Source organism: Streptopelia decaocto (genome assembly GCF_964273445.1).
Source record: "Streptopelia decaocto genome assembly, chromosome: 2".
Taxonomy (NCBI): Eukaryota; Metazoa; Chordata; class Aves; order Columbiformes; family Columbidae; genus Streptopelia; species Streptopelia decaocto.
The window spans coordinates 51,529,916-51,552,354 of record NC_138655.1 but is presented as its reverse complement, the minus strand read 5'-3'; the positions used below and the strand labels follow the sequence as shown (position 1 = coordinate 51,552,354).

Below are 22,439 nucleotides of genomic sequence, written 5' to 3'. Positions count from 1 at the left end.
AAAACTTGAAATTTAAGTTTTCAAACATAACTGGCAATATGATATTGAACTGCATAGAGGTTGTACTCCCCAGACAGTTTTGATTATGCTGTGTGTGTTGTTACCACTGAGCACACCTGTTTCTAATGCAGGCATTCTAGATTCACTGAGCATCATCAATATAATTTAAAACAGAATTTCTTCCAAATGCAAAATAATATTATGGGTCAAATCCTGCAGATATGAATGCAAAAGTATTAACTGCTGTGAAATACTTCAGAACTTTCAGAACAAGCACATATTGCTAGCTTCTAAACTACCTAATGCCAGCCTAGTCTTGTGAGAAAAGCTCACGGATACAGTGAGCAGGCAGCAGAACTGTGAATGTGAGGAGGATACAAAAATAATTAATTTGAAAAGTCAGGAGATGTGAGCCTACGGGTAGCCAGGGTGACTGACATGAAAGCAGAAGCCACAGGACACACATCTGCAGGAAATGAGACTTCATTAGTTCTATTTCAAAAAAGAAAAAATACATATATATTTAAAATTATTTTGACATCTAATTCTTTAAAACAAGGCTAGCACCCAGAGGAAGTGGGTTTTCAACACTCCTAAAATGTGTTCCTATTTTGAAAGCATATTGTCTGGATCTGGTCACCCAAAGGCTGTAATTTCAAATATTTTAAGTGGTTTATGATGCTACCTTCACTAGGTATAGGTTGACAATTATAAGCTATGTTTCACCATGACCAGAAAAAAACAGGATTCAGAAAACTGAATCAGTAGCTTCTCAGAAGATCAAAAGAAGCAGCTATTGAATTTTATCTAGTTAAGCATTTAATTCCTCAAAGCTCACTATCTGGTTTTCCACCAACATATAAATAATAAATATTTAACCTTAGCTCTAGATTCATTCTTGGTAGGTACATTATGAAACGTGCAGCTTAAATACAACTAGCATGCGACATTTCAGAATTCAGGTTTTTTCCATATAGTTTTGACTACTTACCTAGGTGCATGAATACTAATAACTCCAAGGTTAGCCCTACCATTTTCATCCGTTTTGTGTTGATGGTTTGAAGGAACAATCTGTAAAAAATATTTTTTTTTTATTATTTCAATGACACAGAAGTAGTATCAAGTCTTGGAATAAAATCTATACCTCATTTGCCTGCATGCTCTTTCCGTCTGAGCAATAGCTTGTTTTTATTTTTGCACTCTAAATTAAGGGAAGATACATTGTTATGAATTCAATATTAACAGATTTCAGAATTTTCTATGCCAGTTCTTGAAGACAACCACTTTAACTGAAGTATAACATCTTTGTTCATTAACATGTTTGAATATTTTATTCATTTTATTTCTTTAATTGCTACTGATACTAACATGTCATCCACAGCACATATTAATCTGAGTATATTTGCAGATTCTAAAACCTTCTACAAACTATTTCCTTTTATAGCATTTCTTCAGTCTGCAGAGAGATTCCTGGGTAGTAAAAATTAAAGAATGATACAACTGGAGAAAAAACAACTAAATCATCTGTCTCAAATGTAATGACAAACAAGAATGAAACTCTGTACTGGAAGAAAGGGCATTTAATCAATAATGATAACTTCTTGTCAGTGTTAGTTTAGGATAATAACACAAACGCCTTATCCATCGCCTGTTAGCACATTAATTAGGTCTGATTCTGAATTCCTTGAAGTCGATGGAAACTCTACTATTGACTTAAAGGAATAGTCGCTGAATCCCATTGTCAGAAAACAACTTCCTTTTAACTCAAGGTGTTCAAGGTGTGTTTTCAATGTGCACTCTGCATTTGCTGCACTTATTTCCCTGGCACCGAAAGTGAAATGTTAAAATTGGCAGTACCATTAGGCCATACATTCACACATTAAATGGCAGAGATGTTATCACTTCACTTTCCTCATCAACCGTAACTTTTTGAAACTATGGACTCCGGCCTAGTAGATAAAGAACATCTCTTTTATTGAACCAGGTGTGTATCTTAAATACACTCCTGAAGCAAGCAGAAGCCATTTCTTCTGCAAATTTGTGTGCATGCTGCCTTAGCCTTACCTAAGAAATAGCTTGTCATGTATCACAAGAACCTCAGATAGTAGCTTTAAAGTTTGGAGGACAGCAAAGGAAGCCACAGACACATTCTGAATTCTTCTGTAATTAACTCCTCTCTAATAAGGGAAATCAAATTTTTAATTGATGATAAAATGCAGCAATGTGATGTAAATGTTTGTCATTATCTGAATAATGTTTGGCATTAAATTGCTTTCTATTTTCTATTTCAGCACAAATTTCAGTGCCCACTGTGCATACAACCTATTTGAAATGCCCAGGCAAGACAGTTCTATAAGGGGTTCTCCAAGATACTCCCGAAGACTGATCCAATGTCTATTCAGCAAACATGCAGCTAGTTGCTCTGCTTATGTATGAAAGTAACTCTTAGAAATGATACAGGTGTTAAGCTGTGGGAGAGTGCAGTAATAAACACCTTATAACTATAATACACCTTGGCTTTCAGAACACTGTCTCCTGGACATATCCCACTTTGATAGAAAGCATGCAGACTTTCTAAGACATGCTGCTGGAGGAATGCATAATTTCTGAAAAGACACAGCATGCCATCACCACATCTCTTTGATCAGGCAGCACAACCCCACAGTGTTACTGTCAAGGTTGTATGTTCGCTCAAGAACAACATAACTAGAAGCCCTAAGGAGCTCCAGTTGCCATCATAGAGGCAGTTATTTCAGGGAAACAAACAAAAGAAAATTCCAAACTATGAGGCAGGCTTCTATGACAAGAGATTCAAAAGAGCCAGAAGAAAAATGTTCAAGATATAATGAAATTTCTTCAAAAAAATCCAGTAAAAGTAAGTAATAGTAGCATAGTTAAAATGGGGGAAAGGTGAGGCTGTGGCACAGTTCTTGAGGGATAAGCAAAAGGGAGTTCTTGGCTGCTGTGTGTTTAGAGAGAAGAGGGACATAAATGCATGGCAAGCAGGAATAAAAAGGGAATAGGACAAGCACTGCATGAAAAAATGTCATGTCCAGAGGTGGATGAATTGTATACCCTGTATTGATAATGTACACATTCAGTACAACAGTCTCTGCATGGACAGGAACATTTGACAGTTTGACTTATTGTTCCAATAATAAGAACAAAAAATTTTCATGAATGGAGTATACTGTCAAACTGCTTTTTTCATACAGACCAATGAACAGACCACCTAGCACTCATACCTGCCTCACGGAAAAGGCAGTAACCACTTGAATTTGGGTTAAATTTGCAGCCTCATTGCTTTCACAGGGATAATGAAGGAAGGAGCAAACCTGCTGACTACCTTTACATACAGATGATAAGTCTGTATGTATGATAAGTGATTCAGGAATCACAATCAAAGAACAACCAGATAAAAATGATTTGGTTGCCGGTTCAGACCATATCATCATCATTATTATGACTCAGTAAATTACTGCAGATAAAGAAGGGGACAGGGAGTGTGGCATGCTGGCAGAATTTGGAAAAAAATTCAATAGAAGATCCAGAGTGTATACTAATTACACTTGGACACTGTACTATACGAATTTTGTTATATATATGATTGTTATAATGGAATGGAGCTGAGCAATCTGTCCTGGGAATTGTTTACATTAGTCATTGTCACTACTGTTATATGAGATTAATTATTTTTTATGCCCTTACAATACTGTATTCATTTTTCAAAAAAAAAAAAAATTGAAAATGAAGAAGATAATGTCAATATGACAGCAAAAATTAATGTTAAATAAAGTTCACATAATAAGGCCTATGCTTACCTTTAAGTTGTTACTCTTTGTAAGGCTGATTTTGACATTAGGTTCAGGAGATGGATTTCCCCACTGATCACACACCTGAACAATAAGGGGCTTCTGTAACTCTCTACCATTAATCACTGCAACAGGCTGGAAGAGATAAAATTGCATTATACTATTCTGCTCTAGGTATATCAGACATCCATGGCAGGTCAAGAATCTGCAGAGCAATAGAGTCCGCTTTTTCCATGCTATTTGTCTCCCATAACAGCTAGACCATGACAGAGCTGTAAAACTCCAGGAAGGTATTTCCAGAGTTTTCCTCTTTACATTCTCTTGTCATTCTGAAATGCACTACTTGAATTGAATTGCATGTGTTACTCATGTTGATGTAACTAAAAGGATGGACATGCTTCTGAAGAGGCTTATGAAACAGTCTCCTTGTTGCAGAGAAGCAAATCTGTTAGGGATTGGAAGGGACCTCAAAAGATCATCTAGTCCAATCCCCCTGCTGGAGCAGGAACACCTAGATGAGGCTACAAAATAACGTGTCCAGGAGGGTTTTGAATGTCTCCAGCAAAGGAGACTCCACAACCTCTCTGGGCAGCCTGTTCCAGTGCTCTGTTACTCTCACTGTGAAGAAGTTTCTTCTCAAATTTAAGTGGAACCTCCTCTTGTGTTCCGGTTTGAACCCATTACCTCTTGTCCTACCATTGGCTGTCACTGAGAAGAGCCTGGCTCCATCCTCATGACACTCACCCTTTATATATCTATAAACATTAACAAGGTTACCCCTCAGTCTCCAGTTCTCCAAGCTAAAGAGACCCAGCTCCCTCAGCCTCTCTTCACAAGGGAGATGCTCCACTCCCTTCATCATCTTTGTTGCCCTGCGCTGGACTCTCTCCAGCAGTTCCCCGTCCTTCTTGAAGTGAGGGGCCCAGAACTGGAATGGCCTAAAACTTTTAACTTCTGATATATCTTAGCAGCCTTCTAGAGAATAAAAATAGTTAGACACTTCCTTGAACCCTTTGTTTCACATTTTTCTTCAGTAACTTCCTTCTCCATTTTCCCAACACCAAAAATCTTTATGCCTGTTCTCTACTCAGAGATTCCATTTCCTTTTACCTGCTTCCACTCTCCTATTCTGTTTTCTGCTGCAACTTCAGCACTATTGTTTGAAGAGGCAAAGTAAACATTGAGAAATAATTTAAAAACCCAGAAAATGAATGGATGGTAGCAAAAGCCTCCCTCCTTTTTATTGTATGTAATTACTGTACTCTCTTCCCTGCTTTCTGTCTGTAAACTCTTGTAAATGTAAGTAAATTTGTGACTGCCTTTCTAGGTCCTAAACATCAAAAAAACCCAATAAGAGACAAAGGAGAGACATGTTCCTGTGTGACCTCATCTAGGTGTTCCTGCTCTGGCAGGGGGATTGGACTAGGTTATCTTCTGAGGTCCCTTCCAATCCCAAACATACTGTGAAACTACCATTAAGGACTGTATCTTTGGCAAACAGCAGTGGAAGATAGCTGTTAGGATCCAGCCTGCAGTTAAAAAATACCTCATCTGTAGAAGGGCAAATGTGACAGAATAAACAGTTTAAGAGATATTAAGGAATAAAGGTGTTGTAAACACACGCATGAGTTAGACAACTCAAAAATAAGTTTACTTTTAAATAACTAATGTAGTTATTTTATGAAAATCTATTCACTTCTACAGTTTCATTTAAAATACTTTGCTTGTGTTATGTTGTCCTGTATAGAATAAAAGTATGTCTCTAGCGCTGTCATACTCTACAATTTTTAGAAATATCAATACTAAGAAATCAGGGTTTTCAGCATTGCATCTTGTGCTCCATAAAGCTTTGGAAATAAAAGACCTGCTGACTAGTGACTCCAATGTTTTTTCCCAAACCAAAACTGTTCACCTTACCTTTTCTAACTCTGGCCAATCCACAAACTGCAATTTAGCAGGTGATCCTGCAGTTAAATTTAATCTGAGAAAGTCAGAAAATTCACGCCAAGCGAGGCACAATTGTTTGCTTCCAAGTGAACAAGGTTTAAACCGAATACCTTTTACTCTCATTGTTAGAGTACTTTCCTATTGAGAAATAAAAAGAAGATTTTATCAAGAACAAATAAAATGAAGTGTAATTTATTCATTTTTTTCAATATAGTATTTTAATATTTATGCCCATTAGACACTATTTGCTGCTTTTACAGTCAGTGGATTAAAAATTAAACTACAAGTTTTCCCTTTTGTGAAATTTAAATGGACTTGTTGTGTAAGAAGTGATCAATTTCAAACTCAAGCATTTCTCAGGAACCTGTTTTTCACTGTGTAAGAGTTACATACAACTTAGTTATATTCAACATATTTTAAAAGGTATAGCAGACAGTATCATTAGTCCATTCTACAAGTTTCTTCAACAGGTCATAAAATCAACTGTACCACCATAAACAAACAAGATGAAAAAAAGTTAGAAGATAAAGAACAACGGATTAGAGACAAAGCAAACCTGACTCAAGTGAACTGGCCCTCATGTTGTATAGCTGCAGCAGTGATAAGGTTTTTAACAGATGCTGCTGTGTTCCTTAGAACAGGATCATATGATATTAATGGTTTAAGTCTCTATCTTCTCACAGCTTACCAGCTAGTGCTTGACTAGCTTTCCAGAGTTTTGATTCAATTCTGTGTGACAGAATTAAGACAATTACCCTACAAAGGCCACAGAGAAATAAACTATATGACATCTTATAAATACCTGCCAAGTTATTTTCAAATTCGATTTATCAAGTCCAGGCGCAGCAACTCCTAGGGAATTTAGACACGCAGATGTCATGGTCTGAACCTGATTTCCATACTGATCTGTAATCATTACCTCTGTTAAAAAAGATGATGATTAAAATCAGTCACAGTCACACTGAAAAAGCATCTCCTGATGTTCAGAGGGAACCTCCTGTTAGTTCATCCTATGTGCTTTTCTTTGCTCACACACAACCTTTTAATGTCCTAAAATACTGCAAGAATTTTTAATTGCTTACTATGACATGTAGCAATGGCATAGAGAAATCGAAGGAGAAGACTGATCCCTAACATTCTTTCCTCTTAGGCTGAAACTAATCTTACAATGTTTCACTTTGAAGTCTACGTCTTTTGAAATAGTCTGAGTGCTGTTATGGCCTGTAAGATTGCAGAACACACAAATTAAACAAAAATTTATGAATAATTTTAACTCAGTGTGATGAATGTCTCGATGTACAAACTAAGAGGCAAATTTTATGAAAGAGTAACTCCAGAACTGTAAAATGGCAGTTAAAAAAGTCTGATCATCCTTGCATGAATGAGAATGTAAATCTGTTTTTTATATTAAAATAATTAAAGATAATTCATTCCTGGTTAATCTGAATACATAACCAGCTAAGAAATTGCAAAGAAAAAGAAATGTATCTTACAAGAAATTGAAGAATATGCAAATACTCACCAATTTCACCTTGTAGTTCTTCACCCATCTGCAGTGTGTTTGGTCCATTTAATTTACATTTAATGTGTTTGGGTTCATCAGGAAGTGGCCTAAGTCAGCACATGAAAATTGACTTAATACTCATGAAGGCATACACATATAACAGAATAGCATACATGATAAAACATACATGAGTTACCACTAATTTGTGACTGGAATTATTTTTTTTTATTTTATCCTTGCACATATTTACAGGATCAAGCCTTGTGCAGGCAAGTCACATAGCAGCATTCACCTCAGTCCTATCGGGGGAGCTTATCAGACACTACTTGCATAACAAACCACACCAATGTTATGGGATTTTACTTTATCTGTAATAACTTGCCTACCAGTATTTTACCATAGACCAGATCATTAGCCAGATAAAGCAGAATTCAAGTTTGGAGTATTTTACATCTTGAAAAAAAAAAATCCCCAATACCTCTAAGCCGAAGTAAAATACAATTGTCTACGTATTAAAATACATCTATTACCGTAAAAAAATTATAATATCAACATTAATCCTGATATTTGCATACAAAACTATTACAGTCTCCCTTGCTATGAAAATATTTGCTGACTTCTTCAGGACCTGATTACAGCAAACATAGTTGAAAATGTTTGTGATATGTTTTTTTCCTTAAGAGCAAAACAAAACCAGAGCACACTACAAGAATTATGGAGAAGATGAACAACTATAAAAAATAATATCAGATTTCCACTTCTTCTTTTGCTATGATAAAGCAGAAGTTATCAGCTTAACTATGCCTAACACTAGTCTCTTAAAAATACTTTCTAGGGTGTTTTTGAACAATCTCAGCCTTTCATTCCATTTACTTGATGAAGGTTAACATATGTCCTAGCCTTCCAAACATTTAAGAGTTATCTGACATCTAAGTTATTTAAGAGTTATCCAACACAAAGTTTTTTTTGCTCCTTTGGTGTGTTCCAAGCTAAAAAAATATATTGAGATCTTTAAAAACCCCATTAGAATTACCTCCAGTTAACTGTTATGACAACTACAATAGAAAAACCCCTAAACAGAAGTTCCCTGATCTGAGACTACTTCTCAATGACAAGCAAAAACGTATTGAAAACATTCAATAAATCAATCCACTGTTCTACTTCCCTCCAAAAAGAGAGGTATCAATTCAGTCTGCCTTTCTGCTCTTTCTAAAAGAAAACATACTGAAAAAGTTTCTGTCTGACAGTGCTGCATCATAGAGAGCTTTTACAAACATCACACTCTCAGTATTTTAAAGAATCTTAACACTTAGTGACTAATTTATTTTTTTCTACTGCAGATCTGTAAAATGTCCAATTGCTACAAATTTACCATGGCATCAGCGTGCTGTGAACTAGTTACTTAATTTTAACCTATTAAGAACACATGAAATCCCATAAAGCCATTTAGAATCAGATTCATCTTAACAAACTTCATAAAAATGTAATATGTAGACCTAATTGCCTAGACCCACTAAGAGTAAGGCAACTTTAAAGTTCAATTTACAGCTTGTCACTTTTGACTGAGTTACTGGATGCAGATGTCCAGCATTTGGCTAGATAAATACTATCTTTACCTTCAAAGTAATAACCTCTGTTATTAACTCCATAGTGATATTTCTCTTTGGTAACCAGTGACCTGACTCTTCAGTAAAACTTGTTATTCTATAATCTGATGTTTACTAAAAGTTTTCAAAGATAGCAATAATCTTCTTCAGTGTACGCATACTTAGGCCAGTGATTACAGACCTGGATACAAATAGATTGTTATGGAGTATTTCACAAAAGTAATGTCTTCATCTGCAAACAATTTCTATAAAAGCCCTCACGCACCCAACCACACCTACATTCCCCTGTTAATTTGCTAACTATTTTCATTATTTCAGCTTCTGTAGAAATATTTTTTTACCACCAAGTACAGATCTACAATCCTTTGCCAATAACATAATTAATAAAAAAGTATTTTAAGTGAACAAACCTGACTGTGAATGCACTCTCCAAAGACACATGGTCATCAAGATAACTAATTAGACAGTAACGAACGTCTTTTACTGATGTTGGTACTTTTACATCAGGTAATAATCCCTGAATCAACTGTTCTCTGTTAATTTTAGGTGTCCAGTTAACCTGAAATTAAAATTTCTTAAATTAATCAAAAGTTGAATTATTAATGACTGGCTACATAACATCTGTGGTAATTCTAAATATGCTGAAGTAAGATGCAGGAAATAGAAGCTTCCAATGGAAAACCTGTGCAATTTCCAACAGTAATCAACGGTATCTTCCCAAATGCAGAATATTACTCTAAAAAAAACATACCCAAACAAAACAAAACATACATTAATTTTATATTTTGTTAGTGTCACGTATTCAGTGAAGCTCTTTGTATTAGGCTCCACATATGCACACAGACAGAGGGATAAGATGGGTAAGCAAATCTTCATGAAGGAACATGCCTGTTCAGGATTCCTAAATGCTGGGAAAACTCCAGATCTGAAGAATCGTAACTATGGCAGAATTACTTCACTGTGTTTAGGAGATACATTGGAAATTATTTTTCATAACACTACCCTGAAGCATTTTTTTAACATTTCATTTATTTTCAAAATTACTGTCTCATTAAGGAAATAATTTTAGTAAAATGATTTTAAAAACATACTAAGCAGAGTGAAGTTCCCATGTTTAATAATTCAGTCTTGAGGAATATGATTTCATAGTTGGATGTCTATGGATTTTAGAGAATGAGCATTCTATCTCTTCCCCCATATTATGCTGTTGTTTACTCAAAAATACTTGCCTTGATCTTTTCTGCTATGGTGGGAGTTATGTGTATCTCCCTTTCTCCTTCATCATACATCTGAAATATAAGGTGGTGCATGACACCGCCAGCAACCCAATTAATTTCATCCTGATGTTTAATTTGAATAGCTTTTTGTCCATCCATACTTAAGACCTGTAGCCTTGCAACACGACTGCTAGGAAGAAGTTTAATGATCTTTTCCACTGGTGGCACATCTTTACAACTCTATATAGGGGAAAAAGAAAAAATATATATATAATTGAGAAACAAAATATACATATATGTATAAATATCACTCCGTAACAGGCTATGGCACTACTCTGGATTACCAGGTGTGACCAGGTGTCCAAACATGAAATCAGCTTAACTTGCCAAAAGCAAATCAAAAGGATATACCAGAATACTTACAACTTTTCACAGATACTAGAATTGATGCTAGCTATTTAGAAAATATTTTCTATTTCAAAGGTACTGTGTTACACAATTTACAAAATACTTCTTAAGAGTAATGGTAAGTATCCTTTCCTATAGGTTATCTTGCCATATTATTATTTGTTTACACATTTTTTAGGGTAAAGCACCACAAAGGTCTTATTTTCTCCAGCAGCATGGCTCTCCTGAGTACCAGAGAACTGGGATGTTAACAGCATATAAGAAATTCAAACTTCAAGAGCTTTAAGCCTGAAATGCTATAAAAACCTATTGATTTTTAACATTTGAAAAAAATACACCCTTCTTCGACGAGCACAGCTTCACCAAAGGCAAATCCTGCATGACCAAACTAGCGGCTTTCAGGAGGGGCTACAGATTTCATCTATCCGGACTTCAGTAAAGCCTTTGACACAGTCCCACACAACATCCTTTTAAATTGGAGAGAAATGGATTTAATGGGTGGACTGTTTGGTGGATGAGGGACTGGCTGGATGGTCACACCCAGAGGGTAATGATCAATGGCACAATGTCTGCATGGCCACTGGTGGCAAGTGGTTGTCACTCAGGGGTCTGTACTGGGACCAGTACTATTTAATGTCTTCATCAATGACACAGACAATGGAACTGAGTGCATCCTCCGCAAGTTTGCACATGACACTAGCTGAGTGGTGTGGTTGGCACACCTGAGGGACTGATGCCATCCAGAGGGACCTGGACAAGCTCAAGAAGTGGGCCTGTGTGAACCTCATGAGGTTCAACAAAGCCAACTGCAAGGTCCTGCACCTGGGTTGGGGCAATCCCCAGTATCAATACAGGCTGGGGGATGAGGGGATTGAGAGCAGCCCTGCGGAGAAGGACTTGGGAGTACTAGTGAATTTAAGATTGGACGAGCCAGCAATGTGTGCTTGCGGCCCAAAAGGTCAATCGTATATTGGGCAGCATCAGAAGCTGCATAGCCAGCAGGTCGAGGGAGGTGATTCTGCCCCTCTACTCTGCTCTGGTGAGACCCCACCTTGAGTTCTGTGTCCAGCTCTGGGGCCCTCAGTACAGGAAAGCCATGGTCTTGTTGGAGAGGGGCCAGAGGAGGCCACAAAAATGATCAGAGGGCTGGAACAGCTCTGCTGTGAGGACAGGCTGAGAGAGTTGGGGTTGTTCAGCCTGGAGAATATCAGGCTGCAGGAAGACCTTATTGCAGCCTTTCAGAACTTAGACAGGGATAGACTTTTTAGCAGGACCTGTTACGACAGGACAAGGGGTAATAGTTTTAAACTCAAAGAGAGGAGATTCAGGCCGGACATGAGGAAGAAAATTTTATCCCAGGAATAATGCACATTTCTGAAATGCTTCAGGATTTCAGAAAAAAAGACTAAGAATTGAAGAAAAAAAAAGAAAAAAAAAAGCCTTTTGATGATTCCTCAAGAGAGGAAAATGGGCAACCACCTGATTATCAGGCTTATGGTAACTAAACTAGTAACTTTTAGGGGTTAATTTCATTCATAAAAGTCTTCAGTACACTAGCAAGACAGTACAATAAACTGCTTAAAATCTTTTGTTCATCCAAACATCCCAATCAATACTTACAGGTATTTCAATCTTTGCTTTCAGCATCTGGTCTTTCTTGATATTCTGCACATGTAAAACTGGACCAGTTAAAATATTTGTTCCTGCATTACTGCAGTCCACAGAATACACAGGAAGGTTTGGAGCACCTATAAACTATTTGAAATGTTAAAATTAAACTTCAGGTTTCTTTTACAGAACTACCAGGATTATTCCAGAAAAGATTATTTGTAAAAGTCCAAATACATATAGGATTATTTACAGATACATTTTATAGATTTTGGTTTGCCAGAAGCCTGCAAGATCAACACCTGTATTTTTTCACAGGTGATAAGAGATATGTAGGAGAAAGTTACAGAAGTACAATTTACTATCTATTTAACTGTTTTGTATTAACACTGTTCTCTTTTGCCATTATGGCAATAAATTCAATTCAGTTGTTAAATACACCACCTTTTCATTAATCTTCTAAAAATCACACATTAAATAGAATTCAAATATCAAGTTCAACATGTCATCATACCACTGTAGACCCAATCTAAAGGAAAGGAATGGACGCATATAAAGGGTAAACGGAATGCAGACTATTTTGCAGTGGGAAAAGCATTTTTATTTATTTACCTGTTCTTGCTAGAAGACTGATTTCACTAGAACTGGAAAAGTCACTTTCTAGAGTTAAAAAAACCCCTAGGTCCAAAAGGGCAAAAGTCTTTTATTTCTAAAAGCCACAGTAACATCTGCTTTCCCTTCTGAACTTACGTAAGTTCTTACATTGACAGTCTTATCTAATATTATTTTTAGGCACTAGACTTGAATTTCCATCTTAAAAAAAATAAATTCAAAAGTAAGGTGTATAAAGTTTTTTCCTGAACAAATTTTAGCACTGTATATGGAAGACATGACCTAAAGTATCTTAAAATTGTAGCTATATATCCTCACATAACTTTCATTTCTAGGGCCAGACTTCTCTGATTCTGAAACTTACTGAATGACTCGTAACAGATGAGGCAAGGGAGTCACAGTTATGGCTACAAAGTTACAGAAACTTCAAAGTTTTATTAAAGATAATACATTCTATGTAGATGTCAAAATAGGCTCTTTTCCCAGCCCATTGAAAAGCAAGTATCAAAATCCTTATGACACATAATGAAATGCAGTTTACCTTACAATGGACTATCAACTTTGGCTGTGCTGTTATATTTCCTGATTCATCCAGAACCTCAACCTGAAAGGGGAAAGCTGTACCATTTTCAATCTTTAGAACTTCAGAATCTGGTTTCACTTTCAATTGACGAGGAGGGCCTGTAAAAATGCACAATTGCAGAAGAGCGGTTATACTTCAGATAACTCGTGAGACACAGAATTTCAGTTTTTGCTATCTCAAAAAGTTTTCATAGCCAAACTACCAAGATACTTGTAGTAACAAACCATTTAGACCAATTCAAGTGTACTGGTTTATGCCAAGAAGTTCTAGACACTTCCTGTCCTTCGATACATACCAGCTGCCAATCTTTTGAATGAATTCAATAAAGAACAGTTAGACAAACATGATGAACTTCAGCACATAAAAGGTGTAAACACACGATACAGTGCTATTTACATACTATATGGATTCACATTCATCAAAAGAAACTTGGAGCTTTCTCTTGACATGTTAAAACCAAAGATGTTAATGTTGAGATATCTGATCAATCATGATGTTTAATTATCAAAACCACCACAGCTACAACTTGCAGACGAGGAAAAGAAAATTCTGTTGGCATTACTTGAATAGTAGAGTGAAGCTATTCAAGTAAGTCTGTTTCCTTGAACATACAATTATTTTATCAGTTAAAAAAAAAAGAAAAGGAAATTTAAAAACAAGTTCTGAAGGAACAAAGAAGGCCATTCTTCAGAAACATCCTTTATGCATCATTCATGAAAACTTCCATTTCAAACTCACTGGTTGAAGAACAGGAAAGACTGAAATAGCTTTTATTCATGCCTTCCTCAAAAAACAGCTTTAAAAGCTGAGAATAAGTCCAATGAGAAGAAAGAGGCAGTGAAGTATCTCTACATTGCCAAAAGCGAAAGATTCTAATGAAGGATGAAGTTGCCTTCAGTCCAAGGTAAATGACTGAGCAACACACAATACAATCTATCTCAAGTCAGATTGTCCCACTCCATTTTCTACATGAAGCTTTAACTCCTCAAAAGATAAAGAATAATGGAATAAACTGTGCACTGTTGGTCTAAAAAAGCTTTAAGTACACAATTTCTCTGCAAAATTAAATGGGAAAGCCAAAAGTTTGGTAATTTGGGAGGCCAAAAATCAGCCTTCAAACTATGCCTTATCTCCCAAATCCAGAAAAACCCAGGTAACAAGGGATGATAACAGCTATCATAGAAGGGAATCCTCAGTATCAAGACATTCACAAAACATAAAATTCTGGTGAGAGCAGTGGACTTTCAGACTTCTGTATTCCTCTCTTGCATTATGATAAAGTCAACATATAACACTGAAAACTTCAGACACAATCCCAACTGTCAAAGCATCCCCCCTTTGCTGAAGTAAGAAACTGAATGAGCGGTTATTCATGCACAGAACACTTTCTACAGGGAGAACAGGACAGGGAAGATTAGCATAGTTTAAGGAGCTTAATGCTGAAGAAAATTGACAAGAAATTCATTCATTCAATGGTACTGGGTTAGAAAAAGATTAAAAATAATTAATAAAACAAGAAGTGAAAAATCAGTCTCAAGAAAGTAGACAAATTCCAGCTGCTAGAATAAGGGACAAGATCAGGCTGCAAGTTTGATGTTATTCCTGCCAAGAATGACGTGCCCTTAGCTTTATTTAGTTTCAGACATCACTTGGATGAGTTAGAATATCCTTTTTTATGCCTCACTAAATATTTTACCTTCTTGGGAGAAGCAGTATTTCATCAATAGTGTCAGTATAAAGTTCAAAGGAATTTACTAAGTATTTTAAGGGTACTTACCAGGCTGCAATCTTATTTTAAAGTTTTGTGTGTCTTCTTTCAAACCAGGAAGAGTAACCTTCACATTAAAGTTCTAATGAAAAGAATATTTTAAATATTAACCTTAAACCAAACCAGATCATAAATTATCTCACATAGTCACGTCAATTCATATGTATGTAAATTTCAGAAGTCTACCCAAATTTTCTTGCACTGCTACATAAATAAAGATTTTTTTTTTTCTGTACCTGTCTTTTTCTTATTATTCCCAGATACGTTCAATCCAGGATTTGCATGTCAAACTACGTGGTTCTGAAACCACTAAAAGCAGCTATCTGCTTAAAAGCTGTTTTAGTGGGGAAAAAAATCTATTGGTTCAAAAAAAGAAGTTTTAAAGAAAGGGTCTGCAAGTTCTGCGTTCATTGTTCCTTAGCTAATTGCCTGAAGCAAGTCATCACAACTACTATCCACATCATCTTTGAGTAAGGTCTCAAGAAAAAAAAAAACTTCTGTAAAACAACAGTTCTTCCAGTACCTAAATGAGACCTTCAATAAAGCTGGAGAGGGACTTCTCACAAGACCATGCTGTGATAGGGCAAGGGGTCATGAGTTTAAACCGAAAGAGGTTAGATTTAGCTTAGATATACTGAAATTTTTCACCACGAAGGTGGTGAGACACTGGAACTGGTTGCCCAGAGAAGCTGTGGATGCCCCATCCCTGGAAATGTTCAAGGCCAGGCTGGATGAGACTCTGAACAACCTGGTCTAGCGGGAGGTGTCCCTGCCCCCAGCGGGGTTGGAACTAGATGATCTTTAACGTCCAAACCATTCTATTATTCTATAACTGCATCATTAAAACTGTTTTGATGTTAAAACCAGAGAGGGAAGCAGTCTAATCAATAACCTTAAAATCTCCAACTTTAAAAAAATAGTTGCACTGCAGATATGCAAATTTCATATTTGAGAATACTTAGTTGCAACTCACGAATTGACTTTTTTAGCCATTCAGAAAGACTGCCTCTGGAAAGGTTTAGTTTGATAATCCTGGCTTATGACCTTCCTGTACCTGACAGGGTATGTGAAACATTAACACCTTCTAGACTGGATGAAAAGAATTGGGTAATTCTTCTGGTTTGCTGGATAAGAGAAGCAGAAAGCACAATGAGGGCACCTGGGCAGGTGCATCAAAACTGCAGCCACATCAACCACATGAGCTCCCCAGCTGCTGGCTGGCCACACAGGTGCATGAAAACTCTCCAGCTCTGACCAGCCAGCCAGCCCTACTACTCTGCCTGCAAGGCAATCAGCAAGCATCAGCTAGAGCCCCATTAAACCACATGGCGAATCACAAGAAAAAGGGAAGGCAAAATATACTAAAGTTACATTTTGGGGGACTGGGAAAAAAAAGAGGGGGGAGGGAGGGCAGGGAGAAGGGAAAAATAAGGTAGGAAATAAAACATAGGAAAGTGGTATAGGTGATAGTTGGCATTTAGTGTTAATAAGTTGAATTCTTCAGTAGTGCATTCACAAGATTCGTATTAATGCACTAGACACTCCTCCTACGCTCCCTTTCTTTTACTTTCAACCCTTTCCTGCAATACTCATTTTTACGAAATACTGTCTTATTAATGCTGAACTATTTTCCATCTCTAATTAATCAGTTTACATCTTTAACTTAAATTCTTCTACTCCTTCAGCATCTGTGTCCTCTAGGGAAGTTCTTTTCCTTTATTCTGCATGACCCTTGTATCTACTTTCTGTTTGCTTTCAAGTCTGCTTCAATGTATATTGCAGTATTTTCAAATGTAAAGAAGACTAAGGAAACATTATTTTCCTTTTTTAAAATCCCTTCTTCATCCTTCTCCTGACTGTATTATAAATCTTATATGGAAGCAGTCTTCTTGATATTACTTAAACACGTCTTAAAAATTTCCTCTTTATTTCACCCACAATCAAAACATACTTCTCTCTCTCTTGACTGGTTTGGGTGGAATTAAGTCAATGCCTACAGAAGTAAATGAAATTTGCTTTCTCTTTCTTCTCTATCAGTGCTTCCTTTACTGATGACTGTGATATTCTGTATTTTCTATCTCAATCAAGTTTCTCTTCTCCATTTGGCATGATTATTCCTTCGACATATTTTTCCTTACACTTTTCTCTGAAAAACATTATTTTTTTCCACGCTTTCCTTTTCTTTTTGTTCTCTCATTCACTTTCTCCTTCTAAACTCTTTCCTGAATGCTATTACTAGCTGTTTCTCTGTGATATTTTAGCTGTTCTCCTACCACTTCAAAATCAACTTCTAAGCTGCTGAAAATTTCTGTATTCTTCTCTGTTTCTTATTTTAAATTAGGCACTGAAAATTACACTGTATTTATGTTTTAAAATTATATGTTGTTTTTACTCCATTGTCCCACCATCCTGCCTTTTGCCATTATTTTTCATTACCATCTAAAACAGTCCTTTCTTTCATATAAATTAGAACTGCTACTTTCAGTGACAGTTCCTGTACTGTCTCCAACATTTTATGCAATTTAGCAACATGAGAAAATAACACGCATTCTTCTGCATTTAGTATGGTATTATTTCTGTACTGCAAGTTCCTTAAATGACTCTTGGCCTTGTCCCTCACCAAATTGACAAAAAGACACTGAGGTGTTGGAGAGAGTTCAGAGGAGGGTGACAAATCTGGTGAGGGGCCTGGAGCACAAGTCTGATGAGGAGCAGCTGAGGGAACTGGGGCTGTTTAGCCTAGAGAAAAGGAGGCTGAGGGGAGACCTTATTGCTATCTACAACTACCTGAAAGGAGGTTGTAGCATGGGGGGTGTTGGTCTCTTCTCCCATGTAGCAAGTGATACGATGAGAGGAAATGACCTCAACTTGTGCCAAGGGAGGTTTAGATTGGGTATTAGGAAAAAATGCTTCACAGAAAGGGTTGTCAGGCATTGGAACAGGCTGCCCAAGGAAGTGGTAGAGTGACCATCCCTGGAGGTGTTTAAAAGATGTTTAGACGAGGCTCTTAGGGACATGGTTTGGTGCTAGAGTTAGGTGCTGGTTGGACTCGATGATCCTGAGGGTCTCTTCCAACCAAAATGTTTCTGTTCTATTCTATTCAAATGTATGTCTTGCTACAGCCTGGTACTTTTGCTTCTATACATGTTATTACCCACAATCCACCTCTATCTTCTGTCTACAGAAGCTCTAGTAGTTACCACTCATATTAGCTACTACTACTCTTCATCTCAACTACAAGAATGAAAGATTTCACTGCACAAGTCACCAGGATGATTTGGCTTAACCAATTTCAGCATTGGTTTAAACTAAGATGGCTGATTTAGCATGTTGAGTACACTCCATCACACACCCGTGTGTTGCTCAGTCCCTCTGGCTCCAGTCCCATCAGCTACAGAGTGCAGCTGTGGGAAAGACAAATTGCTCCAGGTAGAGCTGTGAGAGATCATTTGAAAGATATTCCAAGGAATACCTGTAGTTATTAGTGTAGACCAAACCTAGCTCACACTCTGTGCCAATCCATTTTACACAAAAAATATTTGCTCTGTGTGTGGTTCTGTGGTTTGTTGGTGGTGGTTTGTTTTTTTTAATGTCACTTCAGGTTTAAATGCATTAGCCTACCTTGCCCTGGCAACTATTTACACAGCCTTGAGCAGTGACACCCTTAATGATGCACTTTGTTCCCAGAGTTATTCCTTCATACCGCAACGTCAATCCACTAGAAAAATACATAGAAAACAAAACAGAATAAATTTAAAAATAAAGACACTGTTTTAATACACAAGATACTTTCAGATACTCTTATGGAAACAAAAGCAAAAATGCCAGTTAATTTACATGAAAAGTATCCAGTATATCATTCAAAACTCAAAGAATTACTACAGTAATATCACATGAAGAAAGGATAAAAAAAATAGTTGAAATAGTTGAATTACCTAGCTTCAAGAACTGGTTTAATGGCAGTTGTCAACTGTGTTGCATGACCAAATTCATCCTGTAATTCCAAAGGAATATCAAAAGGTACTCCAACTCGAAGAGGAAGTTCCAAAGGACCCACTGAAAATTTCTCTGGTTTGCCCTCTAAGAGAAGAGACAAACACATTTTTAGAAGCAATTATATTTTCTGTGGAATCAAACTGGTTTGACCAAGTGTCCTTCGAAAAATGAAGCAATACAGTGCTGAACTAATGGTAGATAAATATCTTATAAAATTATTTTGGACTCAGATTAACACCTACTTTCAACTACCTCCAGGTGCCATTATCAGGGAGCTTCTTTTGCACAAGAGATGTGAAAATCATGGGGGGAGTAAAAATGTTTTCTTGTACTGGTCAAAATTATTTCAACAGTTGCAACAACAAAGGGACCTCAGCCTTTCAGTATTTACAGTTTTATTTACAAGTGAATGATAAAACTGTAAAATCATTTGAAAAAATAACAGTAAAAGAATTTCTGCACTAAGTGAATAACTACCAAAAAAGGTGTCTGAAATACGACACAAAACTTATAGATTAACTTAGGAAGTTCACTTTAACTGGCATTTATGACAATTTCTTGGCTTACCAACTGTAAACACTGAGTAACAACCTACTGTTACAGAAATAAAATAATTTGTTTTTCAGACAAAAACGCTATTGATTTCAGTTTAGATTTTAATTATTCTTTTCTAGATTTTTACAATCTGTATACATAAAAGGTCACACAAATGTTAGTATTTAGAAATAACAAGTGTGAGGATTTATGGCTGCCTCTGAGAAAACACAAAACATTGCAAAAATAAAGACTTGAAACATTCCGTTTTGAAGACTAAAGATATTAAAAATGTCAAATTATCTTCTCACTAGATAAAAAAGCAGCAACAGATAGCAAAAGTTGCTTTTGGTACACTTTGTGTTAAAAGTACTAAACTATTAGTTCATTAGATTTTTAGACTGTAGATTCCTTTCTGACAATTGTTCTTTCTATTGCCATGGCAGAAGGAACCTTTAATTGAAGGCTGCCATGCTGGGGAAAGCCACAATTCTACTGAAAACACATCCCCAATGAATCCCTCCTGGTTTGTTCAGAGCACCTCTCCTTATTGGTTCCTCTATCACTTGAATGAGGAAGTTGTCATTGCTGCACCCCAGGAACCTTCTGGATTGCTTACGCCCTGCTGTGTTGCCCCTCCAGCAGATAGTGGGGTGGTTGAAGTCGCCCATGAAGATAAGGGTCTGCAAACATAATGCCGTTTCTGGCTGTCTGCAGAAAGCCTCATGCACTTGTTCTTCACAGTCAGGTGGCCTGCAGCAGACACCCACTACAGTGTCATCCATACTGGTTTACTCTTTAATCCTCACTCATAAGATCTTAGTTGGCTCATTATCCATGCCCAGGCAGAGCTCTGTGCATTCCAGCTGCTCTCTTACATAGAGGGCAACTTCATCTCCTTGCCATCCTGGTCTCTTTCCTAAAGAGCCTGTATCCATTGCAACATTCCAGTCATGTGAGTCATCCCCATCATGTCTCTATGATTCCAGCAAGATCAAAACCCTGCTGTCTCTAAGTTACGTTATTCCCCATGCTGCAATGCCATAGTGTACATGCACTAGTGAACATGGACTAGTGTACATGCAGTTCAGAGGCACCAAAACACGCAGATTTCCGAGAAAGGCTTTCGGGGATTTCTCCATAATTGCACCTTGTGGGCATTTCCTTGCATGCATACCAATGCCAGAGTTAGGCCCGCTTCAGCCCCATTTTGTTGATTTTGTGAGTTTTCTATCACAACCCTCCAGGCCATTTGCTTGTCAGCCATGTCCATCACTCCCTCACAGGGCTGCTAGTAACTCTCTTCCCCCCTGTAATTCCTAGTTTAACTTTGGCTTGGGTTTTGCCACTTCAGAAGAAGGCAAAGTCACAGCATGGCAAAATGCTGGAACAAAACTCTTCCTTTTGAGAAGATCTATTTTTTTTAATGTATGTAGGCCACAACTTTTTTTATTACCATGTACAAGCACACTTACATAAAAGGATGAGTCTTGGTAACAAGATGGAGCAGGGAATGTATAATCCACAGTAAGCATGTACTTTTGCAGATTAATTTAGCAAGTAAATAACTACAGATTTTTATTAAGAATTATTATGAAGTACAGAAAGGTATGTTTTTTTCAAATGCAATTAAATCTAATTTACAGATAACATATTACTCCTTCATAACTGAAAAACTAATAACTTCAGACATTTTACAGTATTATTTCTATTCTGGTACTCCAGTGAGTCTTTGATGATGGTTAATCCAAAGACAGACACCCACTATAACTGAATAAGAATTTAGTTTTGTGTAGAATTCTTCTTTTAATTAGAAAAAAGAAAGACTTAAATCTCAGCATGTGTATTTTAAATTAATAACCTGGTTTTGAATGAGTTTCTGTCTATGGCTTAGACATGAAAGTTGGCCTAATGAATACTAGTTTTATGAAAGAATATTTATGTCAATTTATGGCATGAGGAAAAAGGATGATTCTGATTAAGTTTATTAAGTACATTTAGGGAAGTTCACATCAGGGTAACGCTTTTGATTCCATCAACACCACTTTTTGTAAAACTGACTGTATAGCGCAGCCAACACATCGCAGGTGAGATCAAAACCTATTACACAAAAAAATATTTTTTCCTGAATCTACTTCATATTTGACATGCAAACACTACTTTTCAGAGCTGAAAATCACCTCTCAACTAAAACATGAACAATTTTGATATGAAATGCATCAAATAGAAATACTAAAAGAAAATTGGCATGACTGGAATTCTTACCTATAATAGTAAATTTAAATATTTTAGATGGTAGAGGCCTTCCTGCGTAAGTGTCTGCATTACTCTCATTCAATACTACTTGCAGTTTCAAGGTGTAGTTCCCAAGTTTCTGAAGATTTTCTAAACAGAAATACAAATACGATTAGAAAGCAAATAAATAAAATTATAAATTAACTGAAAATACTGCATATGTGAACTTACCCATTTTTTTAAACCAGTACGGCCATTTGCCTCCATGCTGACTGATATGGGATATTATTTCTTTATTCCCTGTAGGTGCTGAAACACAAACAATTAGCTAGATGTATTTAGACTTTACACCATACTTGTTAATTTTTTCAAGTATTACTATCACTCATTATTAAGTATTACTATCAATTCTAAATCTAATAAATTCAGACTGGCAATTAATCACAGCTAAAAAAATGAATTCCCTACTTAATTCCGTTTTAATTAAAAACTGCTAGCCTCAGACACATTGAACTGAAAGCAGCAGGTTTGTACAGTTGAATTTTATTAGCTCTGTGGTTATATGTTCCCTGTTAAGTCTGAGCAGTTGTAGGCTGTGCACTCCACAC

The 22,439-nt window shown here is 36.5% G+C and overlaps 1 protein-coding gene across 1 annotated transcript in view; it reads right to left on the bottom strand.

Annotated features, from left to right (window-relative positions):
- The window catches only part of SMCHD1 (structural maintenance of chromosomes flexible hinge domain containing 1), an 86,107-nt gene that overhangs the window by 24,997 nt on the left and 38,671 nt on the right, over nt 1–22,439 (bottom strand). Inside the window, exons 18-31 of the mRNA XM_082046578.1 lie at nt 22,063–22,140; nt 21,862–21,981; nt 19,002–19,146; nt 18,688–18,784; nt 15,076–15,148; nt 13,257–13,396; nt 12,116–12,250; nt 10,100–10,327; nt 9,281–9,429; nt 7,282–7,370; nt 6,562–6,680; nt 5,730–5,897; nt 3,822–3,947; nt 992–1,071 (exon numbers count right to left, since the gene is read on the bottom strand). Coding sequence (XP_081902704.1) covers nt 992–1,071; nt 3,822–3,947; nt 5,730–5,897; nt 6,562–6,680; nt 7,282–7,370; nt 9,281–9,429; nt 10,100–10,327; nt 12,116–12,250; nt 13,257–13,396; nt 15,076–15,148; nt 18,688–18,784; nt 19,002–19,146; nt 21,862–21,981; nt 22,063–22,140 — 1,747 coding nt within the window. The remainder of the gene's footprint in view (nt 1–991; nt 1,072–3,821; nt 3,948–5,729; nt 5,898–6,561; nt 6,681–7,281; nt 7,371–9,280; nt 9,430–10,099; nt 10,328–12,115; nt 12,251–13,256; nt 13,397–15,075; nt 15,149–18,687; nt 18,785–19,001; nt 19,147–21,861; nt 21,982–22,062; nt 22,141–22,439) is intronic.